Source organism: Suricata suricatta, chromosome 4 (genome assembly GCF_006229205.1).
Source record: "Suricata suricatta isolate VVHF042 chromosome 4, meerkat_22Aug2017_6uvM2_HiC, whole genome shotgun sequence".
Lineage (NCBI taxonomy): Eukaryota > Metazoa > Chordata > Mammalia > Carnivora > Herpestidae > Suricata > Suricata suricatta.
Window position 1 is genome coordinate 14185858 of NC_043703.1, and position 19431 is coordinate 14205288.

At 39.7% G+C, this 19431-nt stretch overlaps 1 protein-coding gene across 1 annotated transcript in view; it reads left to right on the forward strand.

The window, feature by feature from the left end:
* The window catches only part of UGGT2 (UDP-glucose glycoprotein glucosyltransferase 2), a 187893-nt gene that overhangs the window by 151281 nt on the left and 17181 nt on the right, over window positions 1–19431 (forward strand). Inside the window, exons 30-36 of the mRNA XM_029936528.1 lie at window positions 1486–1570; window positions 7549–7634; window positions 9560–9652; window positions 10693–10777; window positions 14347–14529; window positions 16384–16544; window positions 17420–17534. Coding sequence (XP_029792388.1) covers window positions 1486–1570; window positions 7549–7634; window positions 9560–9652; window positions 10693–10777; window positions 14347–14529; window positions 16384–16544; window positions 17420–17534 — 808 coding nt within the window. The remainder of the gene's footprint in view (window positions 1–1485; window positions 1571–7548; window positions 7635–9559; window positions 9653–10692; window positions 10778–14346; window positions 14530–16383; window positions 16545–17419; window positions 17535–19431) is intronic.

Genomic DNA, 19431 nt, shown 5'->3' on the forward strand with positions numbered 1-19431 from the left:
CTGAGATACAGTATTCTTCCAAATTCCATTGAGAATGTAAATGATTTGAATGCTCCTCTTTTTCCTGAATTAACTCTTTCTCAGTAAAGCCCATGTCCTCCACCTGCTTGCTTAGCTTGTTACTTTCACTTAAGCTGCTGACTGTCCTTATGTATCCAGTGATTTTTAGCTGCGTAGCATTACTTACAAAGATCTACTAGGGCAGTGGTGAGCATCCCGACTACCTCGGCTGTTTGGGTCGAGGAGAATCACTGCACCCTCCTCAAAGGAGGAGTGCATGGATCATGTGAGTTACCATCTCTAAAGCACTTGAGGTGATGCCTGAAATAGGGTGAGTCTTCATTACTACCACCTCCACCATCTGGTTGGATGGAGGGAGTTTGCTTTAGACCTTGTGTGGGTCTAGCCACAGTGGGTGTGACCTGGCTCTGCCCTGCTCTTGATGGACAGTGGATTCAACGGCTAACGTTGCTGATGCTTATGAGCAACGTTTATGACTGGAAACTCGAACGTTTTAAGAAATTTGACATTACTAGTATAAAAATTGGAACCCCGTCCATTTCCTAGTGGTAATTTTTGGGCATGGCTGTGCCTTCTACTTTGGTTTTGCCACCTCAGCTGGGGAATTGGGAGGAAAAGGGAGGCAGAGGCATGCGTCAGTACATCTGTGTAAGCCTTCAGGTGTTCATTTCAGGAGAATGTTCAGGTGTGTGTTTTAAATCTGACTAAACTCAAAGTATCTACTAATTTGACGTCTGATTGCCTTCCCTCACTGCCATAATTCAGCTTTATTGCATATTGTTGCTTTATTGTAAATGTTTTTAACAGCATTTTTCTGTACGTAGAATGATACCAAAAAAATTAGTGGTCACAGCCATCATACTTGATTTGTGCATGCAGTTTTGAAAATTGGACAATGAAATACATTATATCTAATATAAAACACGTTCAAGTCATGCAGATGAGCATCACAGACACATCTTCGGTCTTGTGGGTTTAATTATACTTCAGAATTTGCTAAATGAAAATAGCTGGTGGATACTGAAAAGTTGTTGGACGGTGTAGAATTCCTTCGATTATGATATATAACAACTTGTTTTAAAGTCTCAAAAACATTTCATATTTTAACCATCATCACAGTGTATCAAGAACATCTGAAAGACTTGACGTTAGTGATAATTTCAGTGTCCTGCAGCCAAGATCAGCGATAATTTGAGCTTGCTCTGTGATTAGATAATATTGAATTTAATGAATTACTTTTGTACAGTTTTAATTTGTATCAAGTTAATATTGGATAATTTTGAAAATTGTGTATTATAGCATATCTTAATTGACTATAGTAACATCAAATATATATATATACACACACAGTGATGTTATACTTGTATTTATTACAAGATGAATTTATTCTGTTATTTATACCATCATAATTACATGTCTTTTCTTGAGTTGATTATAGACATTTACTTGTTTTTCTGCTTTTAGGCATGAAGGAACAGACTCTGAACCAGACCTGGAAGACGTCATTGTCGTGATAAACAGCTTCAAGAGCAAAATACTGGAAGTGCAAGTGTGTGAGGCAGAAGCTCTTAATGGGTTTTGTTCTTAGTACTAAGAACTCTTTTTTGTCCTCAATTGATTATTCTACAACTAATTTTATAATTTTACTACCTTAAATGTGATATGGGAAATCTAGCATGAAAGGAAGAAGAGGATTAAGTTCATGAAGGAAAGGCAGAGAGCTTGAAGATACAAGAAAAGGAAAGACTTTTTCTAAGTTAGGATGTGTCTGTTAGATCTACTGTATCTATAGCCAGGTAGTGTTACAAGTTATGCTCTAGAGATGAGACCTGGGACACAGATTGAAAAGTTAGCCTTGAAAGAAAAAGTGATGTTTCTTTCATTTACCAAAAAAAAAAAAGTGAAAAATAGTTTTTATTTTAGATTAAAATTTATTCTTATTTCTTTGGACCAACTTACCTACTTAAAACTAGTAAAAATGTTGGGTAAATGTTTTTGAAACATCTTAAAAACAACGAGGAGCTGACAGTACCAAAATAAGAACAACGAAATACAAAACCAAAATTATAGGGAAAATAAGAGCCTCGTGAAGTAAGCAAGCACAGAAGTTCCCCTTGTCCTGAGGACACTTGTCCGTCCTGGTACACCTGAACTGTCATTTTGATTTCATTTGCAGGGTGATGGGGACAGAAAGTAAAAACCTAGGCCCATGTAAAGTGGGTAATCTGTTAGAAGACACTCTGGACAATAAGCTGACTGTAGCTTCAGGGTAAGAATGAACCCTAGTAAATTATTCTGCACAGTCTTTTAGCCCAAATTTGTATCATGCAAGTAGTCCAGGGAACCCTGAGCCTTGAATTTGCACTAAACTAGTTCCAGATGACTGAGGTTATATAGACATTTGGCAGAAACACCTCCGCATCTCATCCACAAATACACAGAGAAAACCCGCAGAAACAAACAGAAAGCAGGCCCACAAACACTGTCTGTATTATAGGTATTGACAGAGACACTGAAATAACTGTGCTTACAATGTTTAAAGAAGTAAAAGACAAACTTGAAAACAATTGCAGGGAACAAAAAACTATAAAAAAAGTGCATATCTGATTTTTTTTTAGTAGTAGGACCTTTAAAACTGAGTGATACAATAGCCAAAATTAAGAATTTAGTGGATGACTTTTACATGTCTAAAGAGAGAATTAGTGAGCTGGAAGACCAGAAGATATTCCAGATGTAACAGAGACATTTAAAAAGAGAATAGCACAACAGAGAGCGTAAGAGACATAGAGAATAGAGTGAGAAATTTGAGAGACCAGGATCGCTTTGAACCTGCCTCCACCATTCACTAGCTGTGTGACCTTGGACAGATTGCTTAGCCTCTTTGTTTCATTTTCCTCATCTATAAATTGGGGTTAATAATACCTTACATGTCTGTTGTAAGGATAAGATAGTTCAGTTTGTAAAGTGCTTTATGAGTATAAAATAATTAAAATCATTTTAAATGGAGCTCAGACAATGAAAGAATGAGATAAGTGTAACATTGTGTGTCAACTATACTCACATTTAAAAAAGGTACATGTAATATTTGAAGCATTAATGGCTGAGAATTCTTATGAACTGATGGAAATTATCAATTTACATATTCAGAAAAGTTCAGTGATTGCCAAGCAGGGTAATTAAAGAAAATTCACACCTATGCTCTTGTTGATAAAACTGCAGAAAACAAAGAAAAATCTTGAGAGAAACCAGATGAAAAAAATAAAGTTACCTTCAAAGAGCTAGAGATAGTCTGATCATTGATTTCTCAGCAGTAAAAAAGAAAACCAGAAGATACTGGAATGATAATTAAAAGCAGTGAGTGAAAAAAAGGAATGCCAACCTACAATAATTTACCCTAAAAAGATAATCTTTCAAGAGGAAACATAAAAACAAGGGATTTTCAGATAAATGGAAAAACTAAATTTGCCACCAGCACACTCAGACTGAAGGAAGTTCTGAGTTACTTCAGGCAGTAAAAAATAAATCTCTAATTGGATGTTTGAGTTTTAAAAGATTGAAGAGAGAAGAAAATAGTAAATTTGGATAATTCTATGAACATTGAATATATAAAACAAAAGTAATGTCTTAGAAGGATTTTTTTTTAATATACAGAATTTTAAAATAACAATTGTAGGAGCATCAGGGTGGTTCAGTGGGTTAAGCATCCAACTTTGGCTCAGGTCATTATCTCGCAGTTCACGAGGTCAGGTCTCACATAGGGCTTTGTGCTGACAGCTCAGAGCCTGGAGTCTGCTTTGGATTCTGTGTCTTCCTCTCTCTGTCTTTCCCTTCCCTGTTCTCGCTCTGTCTCTCTCTCTCTCTCTCTCTCTCTCTCTCAAAAATAAATACACATTTAAAAAATTTTAGTGACCTGTGGGTGGCTCAGTTGGTTGAGCATCCAACTTTGGCTCAGGTCATAATCTCACAGTTTGTGGATTCTAGCCCTATGTCAGGCTCTGTGGTGACAGTTCAGAGCCTGGAGTCTGCTTTGGATTCTGTGCCTCCCTCTCTCTCTCTTCCCCTCCCCCACTTGTGCTCTGCCTCTCTCTGTCTCTCAAAAATAAATAAATGTAAAAAATTTTTTAATATAAAAACATTAAACATTTTTTAAAATAACAGTTGTATTTAAGCCATAAGATAAATGGGTTTTTTCAATAACATGTAAAATTCTTATACTGATCAGAGCAAGGGTAGTGATTACTTTTAGACTTTCAGGCAAATAGGAATTTAATTTCTAAGATAACCACTAAAAGAATAAGAACAGGCATAATGTCATAATAAAAAGGAAAAATGGAATGAAATAATATAACTGGACTAAGAAAATAGGATAAATAAAGTAGAATATATGGGATGTGAAGGAGGCACAAAATAATAAGTTAGAATTTAACCCAATTACATTAAGTGTAAATGGACTAAATGTTTCAAATAAAAGATAAAGGTTGTCATATTATGTATTTTTTTAATTACAACCATATGTTGTTTGTAGAAAGTACACCTCATATGTAAGAATACAACTTTAGGATAAAGATGAAAATAAAATACAAGAGTAGCAAAAGTATTTTAGACGAATTCTAAGCTAAAGAAAATCGGCATAGCTATACTAATACCAGAGATACTAGACAATAAGACAAATAGCATTATTAAAGATAAAGAAGGTCATTTTACATATATAAGGCAGAAATAGAATTAGAGAAATTTACAGTTCTCTATCATGCTGGGATTATTTTTACCACCCATCTCTCAGTACCTGATATAATAAGCTGATCAAAATATCAAGAGATAGAGGAGATTTGAAAATTATAAAATTTGACCTAGATACATAGAGAACACAACACCCAATAACACCAAATGAATAATTTTTCAAATACACATAAAATGTTGATAAAAATTAACTTTAAGTTGAAAACAAGTGTCAACAAATTTTAGAAGAATGCAGTCATACAGGGTAAATCCTCTACATTGCAGTAGAGTATAAATTAATTTCCAAAGATAATTAGGAAATACAATATGGCTGTAACTTCTAACATCCAATAACAACAGGCTGCCAAACCTCACACATTACATATTGCCTGGATTCTAAACTTCTGTATCACCAAATTTTGCCTTGCATCCCACATCATAACCTGTTCCTTGCACCTCTGTTCTTTATCCTGTGATCAATTATACTTGTTGCTCACATTCACTTTTGATTCTATTCCTCCTGTATTGACCTTGATTTTCTTTCTCAGTAGTAATAGTCTCTTCTTGCATGCATTTCCTTCTGGTCATTTCAGCAGAAAAAGCCCGCAAAACCCAGACCAGCTACTTAAGATACTCAATCCAAGCCCTGTAGAACCAGCATTCCAGGAAGTTTTGTCCTATCCCTGCAAACGAGAGAGACACCATTTCTGCCAGGCTCAGGGACAGGAGGACAGTTCCATCTCTGAGCTATTTTGACCTTTGAAAAGCTGCTTAGGTTTTCTTGAGCTGAATTTTCGCACTCTGCCTGTTGGTTCTAGTTTGACTTCTTGGTCTGTAGACAGGGCATGTTGAACTCTTTCACCATAACCATCAAATCTTTGAGGTAATAATCACGCCCTGCCTGAGTCAGGCCTGCTGCAGCCCACCCGCCTCAGTCCTTCCGTTGTCTTTTTTAATAATAACAGTTTTATCTCCTCACCATCCATCTCGGAATTATATACAAAGATAGAAAAGGGAGAGCAGAAAAGGTAAACAATGTTAAGGACCAGCCCATGAATTCTGCAGCCCAGGAATAGGAACTCCACAGAGAAAGAATAGACAATGGGTGGCGGGGGGGAACCATTCACTCACTGGCTCGCTCCCTCGGTGGAGCACGCAACTCCTGATCCCAGGGTTGTGAGATTCAGCTCCATGTTGGGTGTAGAGATTCCTTAAAAACCTTTTTTAAAAAACTGAAGAGGGAAGGTATTTCACAGAGAAGGAGAGAGAATAATAATGTTCATGTCAAAAGGGTCCACAAATTGTGCCGAGTGAAAAGCGGCCCACCTGAGACCCTAATAACTATCTGGGGGAAAAGGCAGGGCAGAGCCATAGAATGGCACCAACGCTAGCATCAGGCTTTTCGTTTTTAAAATGAGTGTTACAAGACAGCAAAACAAAGCCTCTAAGTGTTTTAAGGAAAATTATTTTGAAGCTAGGATTCTTTAACCAAATTTTTAAATGTAAAGTCAAAGTTATTTTCTGAAGAGTGAAGTTTTTTTTTTCTTACATTTAGTTTTGAGAGACAGAGAGAGACCGAGCACAAGCTGGGGAGGGCCAGAGAGAGAGGGAGAGACAAAATCTGAAGCAGGCTCCAGGCTCCAAGCTGTCAGCACAGAGCCTAACACGGGGCTCGAACTCACAAACTGTGAGATCATGACCTGAGCCCAAGTCGGATACTTAACCAACTGAGCCAGCCAGGCACCCCGTGAAGAGTGAAGATGAAGACCAAGGAAGGGGAAGACAGGTACATCAGGAAATGGTGAAATTCATCTGAAAAACAATGCAAAGGAATCCTTGCAAGAAATAGGCAGTTAATTATTGAGCTCCAGGAAAACTGTTTTCAAGGAGACAGGAATTCCAGGCAATTAACATGAATAATAAACTGGAAAATATTAGGTATGTGGTAAAGAAGAAACATATCTCACTACCAGAAAAACTCAATGCAATAAAATTCCAAGAACAAATGTTTATCTGTTGGTGAAATGTAAGAAAACAGAATCTGTTTGAAGTATCAGGAGCGTCCCGTGAGTGGCCCAGTGGTCCGGTTACTGTAATGGCGGTGAAGACACAGCTCTAGCGGCCCGGCAGGCTCTGCAGTGAATACACTTCCGTCGTCACAACAAGCACTGTTTGCTGATTTTCAAGCTGTAAAATAAACACAATAGAAGTGCAGAAGATATAATTATGGTTACCAGCCAAAATGTAGATAGTACCTACCCTCATACAATGCTAAAGTAAAAGTTCAGCTAACGTAAGGTGGGAGGCAGAGGGAAAAGGTAGAAATACTATTAGTGTTCTTATCTTACATGCAAGAGAAACCTGAAACCGTTGGAACAAAAAATGCACATGTAAGTATTATTTGAAGCTACAAAGATACTCAGTAGATGAACTAATGGTAATGATATTACTCCCAACACTTCCAGACAAAGAGAGGCAGGGTGATAGAAGAGAGCTACTTGGTGTCTCAAAGAATGAAGAATGCCTAAACCCTGTGATTCTAGAGATGCTGGTAGATAAAGCCTGAAGGTGAAAACTCAGTAAATCCAAGTATAAGCACATTATTTAAGAGAATGGAGGGAACCACCAAAAGAGCTAACAGTGAGATTGGACTGATAATTGAACGGATTGTGTCTGTAATGTATTAAGATCTTCCCTGACTCCGCCACTGCAGCAGTCTTAGATTTGCAGCGGTCACCTTGCACATTCTAGTTGCATAATAACCTAAAGCTGCACAATTCTAAGATTTTTCTTCACCGTACTATCTAGGTGCAAAAAAAGCCAGACAAAATTAAGGAAGATCTCCTTACCGATAAAGATGAAAAGAAAAAAGGAGTGTGGGATTCCATTAAAAGGTAATTACCGGTGAATATTTTAACGTATAATGATAGATCCGTCAGGAACCTAGTTCGTGGAAGGCCTGCAGATGATAAACATCTAAGTAAAGCACAGATCCTCTCCTCTCGTGGGGTGAGGTCTATATGTGGGTGTTAATAAAACAGGATAGGAAACTGGAGCTGTGAGACAGCAAAAATAAAGTGCCCTGCAAGCCATGGGAGAAAAAAGCGTGATTGAGTCAGGAGGAACCTCAGGAAATACTCTTGGCTAAGATGTACTCTAAAAGATGGACAGGATTTCAGAAGCTGGAGATAGCGAGAAGGTACCTGGTTATATGCGGTCAAGGGGATTGAGTACGTTCATCAAGGAACAGAAAATAGCCCAGCTTTAGCTAGAACACTGGGGCATTGAATATAATAAGGAATCTAAAAAGTAGGTTGAGGCCTCAGCAAGCAGGAATCGATATTAAAATATTAATAAACATTAAAACAGGAATGTATTGGCTCACATGTAGAGGGTCCGGGAGTCGAGCTGGCTTTGGGCATTCAGGCGACGTGGTCTAGGAACTCTTTCTCCGCGTCTTAGTTCTAGTCTCTGTGCCTAACTCATTGTCAGATAAACTTTTACAAGGAAAAGCTTGCTGTCTCTGGCTGGAGGCGACTGCTTCTTTCCATGCAGTACCAGCATTAGTCCAGTTGTTAGCCATTTGTCCCAGACTGAACTGGTCGCTGTGACCCCAAACCCGCTTGGGTCGCACGCCCACCTCTAGAGCCAGCGAGCAGGCCTGTCGTAGACTCACACGATGAAACTGGAGGAGGAATGCCCCCCACCCCCGAGAAATACCAGGTGACTGTCATAGAAGCATAAAGGACATTGGGTGGGCCAAAACAAAGCCGTCTCTGTGGATCCACAGTGCAGAGAACTCTGACAGCCAGTTTTAGAGCTCTGAGCTTCATTTGGCTTAAGAGGGAGAGCCACTGATCATTTTAATCAAGTGTAAGAAATGGAAACTTCGGGCCAACTAGATTCAACAACCTAAGTGTATTTTGTTACGCCAGTCAGAGGCACTCCTATCATTTGGAATTTTGCCCAGTTTAGGCCTCTTTTTCTGTAGTCGATGCCTTGTTTGGTAAGAAGAATGATGTTCCTATTGCTTTATATGCATTGAACTGCTACTGATTGAAAAGGGCTCAGACCCCTACATTTTGAGATCGTTTGGAGAGTAGGTATGTTTGACAGGGAATATGAAGCAGGTTGTGGGCATTTTAAGGAGTATCTGTCCATAATCTTCCATTAATTCAGACCAGAAGGTGGAGACAGGAATGGATGTGTGTGTGTATATATATATATATATATATACACACACACACACACACACACACACACACACACACACACACACGTATATATATTGTTGAACAATAGCACGGCTGCTTGCTCTTCAGAAAGGGCCCCAAAAATCAATGCCACCATGTATGCAGGGAGAAGGGGCATGTTCAGGATGGAAACGCCTCCAGATACGGAAGTTCTGTGTATATTGTAATGCTTTCGCTCTTATATCTGAATTTTAACCCTAACTTGGAGTATCAACTGTATTTTTTTATTTGGGAAGTTAGAATAAGAAAAGATTTGAAAAATGCTCCATCCTAACAGATCCTATTTTGCAAAATACATCAGTGGCGATTTTAAGTTGTTTATTTTTTTTCCAAACTGTGCATATAAAAATGGAAATTTTAATTAAATAAAATTTTTAAGCCTGAAGAAAAAAGAAATTATATATTATGAACGCTCGAAATAAAAGATTCAGTCATTTTCTTGTCTGAGATGGAGCCTGAGAGACTTTCCTGTCTTTATTGCACATTAAATGTGGTGTGTTATGTAGGTATGTGAAGTTCGCAAATGCAAAATAAGAAACTGTCAATCACTCCTTTTTTTCTCCAAGTTTCACAAGAAGTTTGCATGAAGACAAAAAGGAAGCAGACATTCTAAACATTTTTTCAGTTGCTTCAGGCCATTTATATGAACGCTTTTTAAGGTAGGTATATTTTTTATCTAATTCTTTGAAAAGTGGTTCAAAAAGAATTTAAGAAGTTCAGAAGAACAAAAGAATATACAATGAAAAACCCTCACCTGTTCCCTTATTACCCAGTTTTCCTTCTAACAGGAAACCAATATTTTTATTTTTGTATCTTGCCAAGGATATAGGTAGATAACCAAATATATCCTCTTCATTTTTTCAATTTTTGTTTAACTAGTAACAAAGTATATATTATTCTACACCTTCCTTTTTTCTTTTTTTAACCTAAAATTTTGAGAGAAGTATATTTTTAAAATATAGTGAAATTCCACGAGTTTGACTGATTTGGAATATCAGTATTCTTTAAGGCTAGGAAGTGAACATATTTAATAATAACAAAATGATATGTGAGAACAAGTATATATAGTAAATTTCTTTTTTTTCTTCTCTTTTTTTGTGAGGAAATACTTTATTTTGTAAGAAGGAGAAAGGGGAATAAGAAAAGGAAAACTAAATTCCGAACTACAAAGGGCTGTTGTTTTTAACTTTTCATCTAGAGGGCTATCAAAGATTCCCTTGAAAATACTTGAATAGGTGTTGACATTTTAATATGGAAATTTAGGTACATCTGTGTCTTCTTCAGTCCGAGGTCTAGCATAACAGAACCAGTGACCTGTCCGGTGAATAAACTAATGTAGATTATTCAGTTCTTCCAGTTTTGTTCACCTGATATTAATGACAAAGTAATAGAGTGGAGATTAGAGTGTAGTCAACTAAACAATAGTATTTCAGAGTCAAGTGGACAAACAAAAAGTAATCAATTTATTCCGTATAGTGTGTGTGCATGTGCGTATCTATAGATAGATCGATCCTCACACGTTACATACTTGATGCATAACCATAACTTGTGAAGGTACTTCAGTCTATTTCTCATAATTCATGTGAAAAATTAACGCCTTTAAGTAACTATTACATATATAATAATTAAAAAGTCTTAGCAAAAGCAGGATGACCTCCTATTAATGTTAACTTACTAGGTTAAATGTTCCTTTATACAGAATTATGATGCTTTCTGTTTTACGTAACACCAAAACACCTGTGAAATTCTGGTTCCTAAAAAATTATCTCTCACCTACATTTAAAGTAAGTATGTTAGTCTTTTTGTTATAGGGTGGTTCACTGTTTGAATAGTAAATTCTTTGTATCATTGTAAGTTCACATAACATTTTCAGAGTGAGTCTTTTGAAATTCCTATTGTTAATTTTAAGATTTTGGTATTCATTGTTTTATCTAGCTTAGGAAAAATGCTGTGCTGTTTTTATTTAAAGAACTGTTTCGGAGGACAGAAGAGATGGTTTATTTTTAAGTAAACTCAAAATCAGAAGGATTAGTGGTTTCTCATGAGCATAATTAAATAAAACTTATCAGTGAAAGATATGTACAGATTGTCAATAAAAAGAATTAGATTCTGTCCTGATTTTACAAAGACCGGCTGGAACTGTAGTATCCAGAGAACACGAAAACTCTACCACAGGAAGTAGTTTGATAGAACAATACCAAGAATAATAAGGCTCTTTTATCTCTGCACACGGCGACTGCTGTGGTGGTGGTTTGGGCACTATACTCAGACGCGGGAGGCGTTTTATCCTGAGGAGTTTCAGATGGCCGATGGCCGACGGCTGCTGCCCTTGACTCCGCCTCACACTCCTGCGAAGTGCACCCTGCTTCTCACTGTTCTCACTACGGACCAGTCACATGTCGTGCACGTTAGGGTCTCATTTAGTAGCAGTTCGAAGGGCTTCTCTTTTTCTAAACCTGAAAAGCAGTGGTAAACACAGAAATAAAAATAGCCAGCTATGTTTTTATTCCTTAATACTGCGAGGCACATTGCTGAATGGTTTACCTACGTTATTTAGCTGTTCTTCATGAAGCTCTATTCACACAAAACCAAGACTCAGAAATTACATAACCAGCCTGCACAGTGGGAAGGTATCCAAGCTCACCTTAGGGATTAACTAGAAGGACTCAGAGCTAAGAAACACCATTATAGGATCACCTGGGTGCCTCAGTCGGTTTGGCGGCCAACTTCAGCTCAGGTCATGATCTCATTGTTTATGAGTTCGAGCCCCACATCAGGCTCTGTACTGAGTGTAGAGCCTGCTTGGGATTCTCTCTCTCTCCTTCTTTCTCTGCCCTTCCTCCATTTTGCGCACTGTCTCTGTCTCTTTCTCTCTGAATGTCCAACTTTGGCTCAGGTCATGATTGCATGGTTTGTGAGTTTGAGCCCCGTGTCAGGCTCTGTGCTGACAGCTCAGAGCACGGAGCCTGCTAAGTATTCTGCGTCTCCCTCCCTCTCTGCCCCGCCTCAACTCGCACTCTGTCCTCTCTCTCTCAAAAATAAACAAACGTGAAAACGAAACCCCGTTATACTTATAGTTTATGGCGGCAGAGCAGTGCAGGTGAACATGAACAAGGCAAAGGGGCTCAGAGGGCCGACCAGACCCGCCGCTTCCAGTTGTCCTCTCCCAGTGCGCGTGGCAGACGGACCTTTCTTCTCCCAGCTCAGATGTGACAATGCACACGGACTGTTGCCAGCTAGGGAAGCTCCCTTAGACCCGGCATCCACGGTGTTTAATGGGCTTTGGCCACATGGACCCACTTGACTGCCACAGCGGTTCCCTTTGCCTCCGGCCCCTCAAGAGGCTCTGCCGAGACCTTGTGGCTCAGAGTCGCAGCCGAGAGTTGCATTGGTGTAGACTCTTTGGTGTTGGCTGTGGTGGAAGTTATGCCCCAGGAGCCTGGGCCGAAGGGCCTAACCTTTCTCTGAGCAGGATTTGTCCTTGACAGCAGGGTCCAGCTAATTTGGAAGATAGCGGAGGTCCGATCCAAAGCGTGCTGCCCTCAAAGCCCGGGTGCCTGACCCTCACGTCACAGCCTCTCCCGCCACCACCAGTGCCACCTCCTGCACACATTTCTCAGCAGTTAAGCAAAAAGAACATATTAATATAAACAACAAGTCATACTAGTTTGTCACCAAGTTTTTGATGTTCTCCTACTAGGGAAATACTGTATAAGGGGGTTGGTTAATTCCACATGAACTGAGATAATACGGGATTTTCTCTCAGCAGGAAATACACGATTCAGTAGAAACCGTGACCTGTCTGTGTAAAGGTCTTGCTCTACCGCGTGGCCAAAAGTAATACCGTATCTGGAATAATATTTTCCTTCTTCTTGGAATGCTGTTCTTTTCCTTCAAAATGTTTCTTTTTCAGTGATTTACAATGTGTGCAAATCTTAAGTGTGTAGCTTTGATGAATTTTTACAAAGATAAAAACACCTGTGTAACCAGCAATTAGGTACAGAAATAGAAATTACTAGTACCCTAGATCCTTTCCTTCCAATTTTCAAAGTGCACCTCCTGTCTTCCCTCGAACGTCTGATGAATGATGCCCGCACAGGGAATAACGCTTTCCTGACCACACAGCCTGAAGTTACAGTCCCTTCTGACTATTCACTCTGCTTCCCTTCGCTTTTTAGTTTTTCCTACCACTGTCTTCTGTAGATAACTTACTGATTTCATTTCATCCACCCACCACCTCTAAAATGTAAGCCTCATGAGGGCCATGATTTGTGCCTGTTTTGTTCACATCTGTATCCCTAGGGCTTAGAAGAGTGCCTGGCACATAGCACATGCTCAGTCAGGGTGGAGCCCAGTGCAGGGCTTGAACTCACCATCCTGAGATCAAGACCTGAGATGAGATCAAGAGTCTGTCACCTAACCGACTGAGCCACCCAGGTGTCCCTCAATGAAAATTTTAATACATTTTGCTGAATTGAAAAGTTTTTCTAATTTCTCCTAATACATCTTTTTTAAATTTTGAAATCAAAACAGTGATTCTCAACAATTACATAATTACAAAAATGTAATTCATAGATAAAACCAATGCTTACGCTAAGGAACAGAATTTGAATCTACATTGTTCTTACAAAAGCAAGGAGGAATTTTAAGTGTATCACCAGCAGCTAGCTACAAATGAGAACCGAGCACGGAAAAGCAGATTCTCTATGTGCTAACCCATCCTCCCCCCCTTTACCATTCTGCCTCTCAGGCGGGGCTCTTGAACCAGACTTAGCCAGCAGTGTATTTCATTAACGGCTCTGGTCTGAGTCTGAGTCTGACTCTGACTCAAGTATGAGATATTCACACTCACAACGACTACCCTTGAATTAAATAGTCACAAATCTCAAACATGAAGCTCATATGGAGAACCTAATTCATCAGTTTACAGCTCATTTTGTGGTTTTCGCACCCACTTCAAGTCGTAGCTGTCTGGCAGCCAATATGTGGACATAAGCTGTGTGATGCGTCCGTGTTCCAGGACCCAAGCACTTTCCCTTGGACAGTCAGGCTTTCTTAAGTCCAACAGTAGCAGTAAAAACTCATCTTCATCAATGAGCTTGCTAGTTAACATGGCGTACCTGTTTTCAGTGTCATTAGATTATATGGTTTTATGTATATTTGCATTTTGAAATTTGTCAGCATTTTCCTGTTCCTCACAAACAAGTATAAGTTGTAGAAGTAGTTTCCACATTTTGCCAATTAGTTTGTAATAATTTATCATAAACACTTTAAGATGTTTATTTTTTCTCTAAAACAAATACTGTTTTCCCTTCCTTGAACACATCGTTTGGCTGGTGTGTGTCCGTTTCAGGAGGTGATCCCTCACATGGCCAAGGCGTACGGGTTCCAGTACGAACTCGTGCAGTACAGGTGGCCCCGCTGGCTGCGGCAGCAGACTGAAAAACAGAGGATCATCTGGGGCTACAAAATCCTTTTCCTCGATGTCCTCTTTCCGCTAGCGCTGGACAAAATCATTTTTGTTGATGCTGACCAGGTAATACGATTAACTGTTTCCAGTAATGCTTGAATGACTTTCACACTTCTCTCTGAGTAAAGGGACTCAGTTCATACTGCTGGTGTTCATTATTGACTTTGTTGTCCTGCGACATAAATGTGTGAGACGCGAATGCGATATGTAAGGAAAGTATCTTTAAAAAACAACAACGGACAGAATTCCAGGGGAAAATCAAATGCATTTTGGTACAAGAAGTAGCGTTTATTATTTAAGACATGGCAGTTTTCTCTCTGGAGTGGTAGGTTTTTATTTCGGTAATTAAAAATAAATACTGAAAGTCGTCATAATAAAAGTAGTTGTGTGAATTCCTATGAACATGAGCTATTTGCTTAAAATGAGCTATTTCTTTTTTATTTTTTAATTTTTTTTATTTTTGAGAGACAGACAGAGACAGTGCGAGCGGGGGAGGGTCAGAGAGAGAGGGAGACACAGAATCCGAAGCAGGCTCCAGGCTCTGAGCTGTCAGCACAGAGCCCGACGCGGGGCTCCAACCCACACTCGTGAGATCATGACCTGAGCCGAAGCCGGATGCTTAACCAACTGAGCCACCCAGGCGCCCAAAATGAGCTATTTCTTCTTGCTGAAAACGTTGGTGATCACACACCGCTCTCCCCTCCTGCTCGTACGTCCCACAGCATTCGTGGGCCTTTAGCCAACAGCCAGACCCTCATCATCCTTCCACTTACAGGGAAAATGCCCCAGATTTGTCCCCCCAAAACCCATTATGGCACCTGGCTTTCAGATTTATAGATCCAAAGATTATGACTTTTCCCCTTCCCTCCTGCATTGCATGCCTTTGTAATCATTAATGGGAAAAAATATTTGAAAACCACACAGGATTTTTAAGAAGAAAGGTAAAAAATAATATTATATAAATTAAGTACTCAAGTTAGTATTTAGGACAAAAGTATATTTTCAAATCCTATATTAGAATTTACTTATATTGTTAACTCTATTATTGTTTTTGTATTATTTTCCAGTTGATAAATATGAATCATTATCCTTAAAAACTAAGAAAACGGGAAAAAAAGGGTAATGAACTAAGCATTTCAAAACGTATTGTCAAACATAAAATGTATTTCTCCTCCCTTTCCCTAGCTTACACAAGTGACATTTTCCAGCAGGCTGGAGTCTATAAAAAACTAGAACATACTAATGCTATTTCATTAAGGCCATTGAGGACAATTAAGAGGTTTTTCTTTATCATTTAGACTAATATTTGCCAATATAGAATACTGGAGATTTATCATAAAAATGATTTTGAATTATTACTCCATACCTTGACAAACTAAGAGCAATGAACTTATGAAATATTTTCTTTCCAAAATATATATTGTTTAAAAAATCTTAAGATGACATAACAGACTATTCTTATAAATTAGTAAGACCGCTATCTTATAGACTAGGCATATGCATTTTAGGGTTCTTTTCATCTGTACGGACAAGAGAAAAGGGAACTTCGTAAACTCTCTCCTGCTGAAGAGCTGTGATGAGGGCGCCTGGGTGGCTCAGGCGGTTAAGCATCCGGCTTCAGCTCGGGTCATGATCTCACAGTTCGTGAGTTCAAGCCCTGTGTCAAGCTCTGTGCTGACAGCTCAGAGCCTGGAGCCTGGTTTGGATTCTGTGTCTCCCACACCTTCTACCCTTCCCCCAACTCACACTCTGTCTCTCAAAAAAATAAACATTGAAAAAAATTTTTTAAACACAGCTGTGAGGAAAACAGTTTTGTATGTGCAGTCAGGTGATGATTTGAGATTCATATAAAAAGGGCTTCTTATAATAGTGTAATATTATTTTATAGTCTTCATCAGAGAAACTATTTTAATTATTTAGATTGTAAGACATGACCTAAAAGAACTCCGAGATTTCGATCTGGATGGAGCGCCTTACGGGTATACCCCATTTTGTGACAGCCGCACTGATATGGAGGGGTATCGTTTCTGGAAAAAGGGGTACTGGGCATCACATCTTTCAAAAAGGAAATACCACATCAGGTGAGAAAATCCGTACTCTTACTTCTTAGTGACCAAATAACTTACTGCATCTCAATACTCCATTTTCTTAGAAAGTAGACGGTCATGACAACCAATTACTGTTTATTACACACTAGTCACTCTTACTTTACATACGTATATATTTTTTTAAACATAGACTCATCTCTTTTTTTTAATGTTTATTTATTTGAGAGAGAGAGAGCACAAGCAGGGGAGGGGTAGTGAGAGAGGGAGAAAGAGAATCCCAAGCAGGGTCCGTGCTGTCAGTGCAGAGCCCAGCGCGGGGCTCAGTCCCACAAACTGTGAGATCATGACCTGAGCTGACATCAAGAGTCAGATGCTTAACTGACGGAGCCACCCAGGTGCCCCAAGACTCCACATACATTAACTCATTAAATTTCCGTGACAACCCACTGTTACCATTCCCATTACACGGACGTGGAAACGGAGGCATGCAGCATCCATGTAACTTGCCCAGGCTTACCTTATGCTGTTAGTGCATAACTGAGCCGGGAGTTAGACCCAAGGAATGGGGCTCGGGTGAGAGGCTCCTGACCACCTCGGAAGACTCCAGCTGGTGTGTCATAACAAAATGAACACGCTGCCTTCAGAGATGTTGTTTTGTAAAGCCATGAGTTTCACGGTATCTGGGAAAAACCTGATGTGACCGTAAGAGGGTATGGGTCCTAACAGTATTATAATAAGCTTCATACCCCTTGGAAACAGTTTTGGACTTTGGGAGAAAATTTAGGAAAGGACTCGTTATTATTAGACACAGGGATAACCAAAGTCAGTCCCTCTACTGTAGACAGTCACTGGGGTAGAGTAAGAGTATGTGAGCAACATGGGCCACCAGAGACTGTTCGCTTTTGCAGTGCCTTGTATGTGGTGGATCTCAAGAAGTTCCGGAAAATTGCAGCCGGTGACCGGCTCCGGGGCCAGTACCAAGCTCTCAGTCAAGATCCAAACAGTCTTTCAAACCTGGATCAGGTAAGTAAAACGCCCATAGACTCCTTTTCAGTGCACACATCCAGACTGCTTGTAAACTTTAAAACCTGTTGTTTTCAGCCTCTTTCCCCCTTTTCTACAATTCTGTATTGGATAACTCGACTTAAATGTAATTTTTTCACTTCTAGCCCAGCTGAAAGCGTTTTCAAAACTGATCGTGTTTTATCTTCACTTTTCCATCCTTAGGCTTCTTCATCCCACTCATGCCCTGTCTTATTTACCCTGATTTTTCCTTTCATCCATTATCATTTAAACATGTCTCTATCTCTGATCTTTAAGACAGACTCTTTTCATCCAATGCCCCACCTGGCTACTGCCTTACGTTTTGTTTTCCCTAAGATACACACCTTTTTTCTCCATTTCCTGCTGATTTCCAGACTTTCTTAACCTAATGATGTGACCTAGAACCTCCCAGAAGCACAGCTTCCCCAGGAAGGTCCCTGGGAGGGAGGGCAAGCAGGGGCACTTCCACTCTGCCCCCTTGGACCCATGTAATTCTTCCACGTGGCGACACAGCAGCATGTAACGGTTGGCGATTTAGCATATAACGCTGCGTCTGGAGGACAGCCCCTCCCCTTTCTAGCGCATTGTCTCCTGTGCCTTCTGGAAACCATCCTGTTGCTCTGTCAGGCCGGCAGCTTCTGGGTGGTCGGTGTGTGACGGGAACACGGAAGCTCTTGGTCATGCACCCTCTGTCATGTTTCTTTGCCGTAAAGTGGGTCTCTTGGTCTAACGCAATATTACCCCACCTCCCTGGATGGCTCTAGAAGCACTTGGATAATGGTGCGAAGTCTCGGAGAGCAAGAAGGGCAAACCCATACACAGAATATGTGTATATTTCCGTTCAAAAGACTCTCTGTCACTGCTTGCTTAGAAAGGGTCTGATCTGGTCAGCTTGCCACCAGGCAGTTGGTTAGTCTTTGCGAAGTGTAAATGCTGCGTCGGAAGCTCAGTGTTCGTCTCTGCTGTTGGCAGCTGGAAGAGCTAGGTCAGCCCTGCTTAGGTGGAGCCCACTGTTGGGTCCACACATAGTCTCCATTTCAGCCGGCTTTGACTACTCCCTTCACGTCCCCATTGCACCGCTGGAGTGGCCAGTGACCCAGACCGGCGTGCCGCAACACGACACGTCATGCTGTCCATGTGATCATCTAGTGCTGCTTCCGTGTTGAATGCTTTCTGTGGATATTTAACATGCGTCACACAAAGATCTTGACAGTTTTTGCCGCCCCCATAAGCCCTTACCTAGAATTCCTTGTCCTTAATCTTCCTTTGTGGGCCCCTGACCCAGTCAGCCAAGTCATCCACTGTTTTACTTGAATTTATTTGTATTTTGAATTTTTTTGTATTTCTACAAATTTATTTGTATTTTGGCCCTGGGCTACTTCTCTTCAGCCTGACGATAAGGTATATCATCTGTATCAGTTAAAACAGTTCATAGAGCTAAATTCATAGCACTAAGTATCCCTATTAAAAGGTGTCAAGTAACCTCTGCTTTCTACCTAGAAACTAGAAATAAAAGGAGCAAATTAAAACCAAAGTAAGTGGAAAGAGGGAATAATTAAGGTTAGAGTAGGAATCAATGAAATGAAAACTGATATGTTTTCATAGATTTTCTTATGCCAGAGCTGGTTCTTTGAAAAAATTAATAAAACATAAACCTCTAGTCAGACTGATTAGAAAAATGTTTGATGAAAGACACAAATTACTATATAGAAGTGAAAACATGACAGCACACAATATCTATAGATATTGAAAGAGTAATGAGGGACGGTTACAAATAAATGTATGGTAATATATGCAACAATGTGATCAAGTGGGCAAACCACTTAAAAGACACAAACTTCCGAAAAGCACTCACAATGAAATAGTCCGAGTAGCC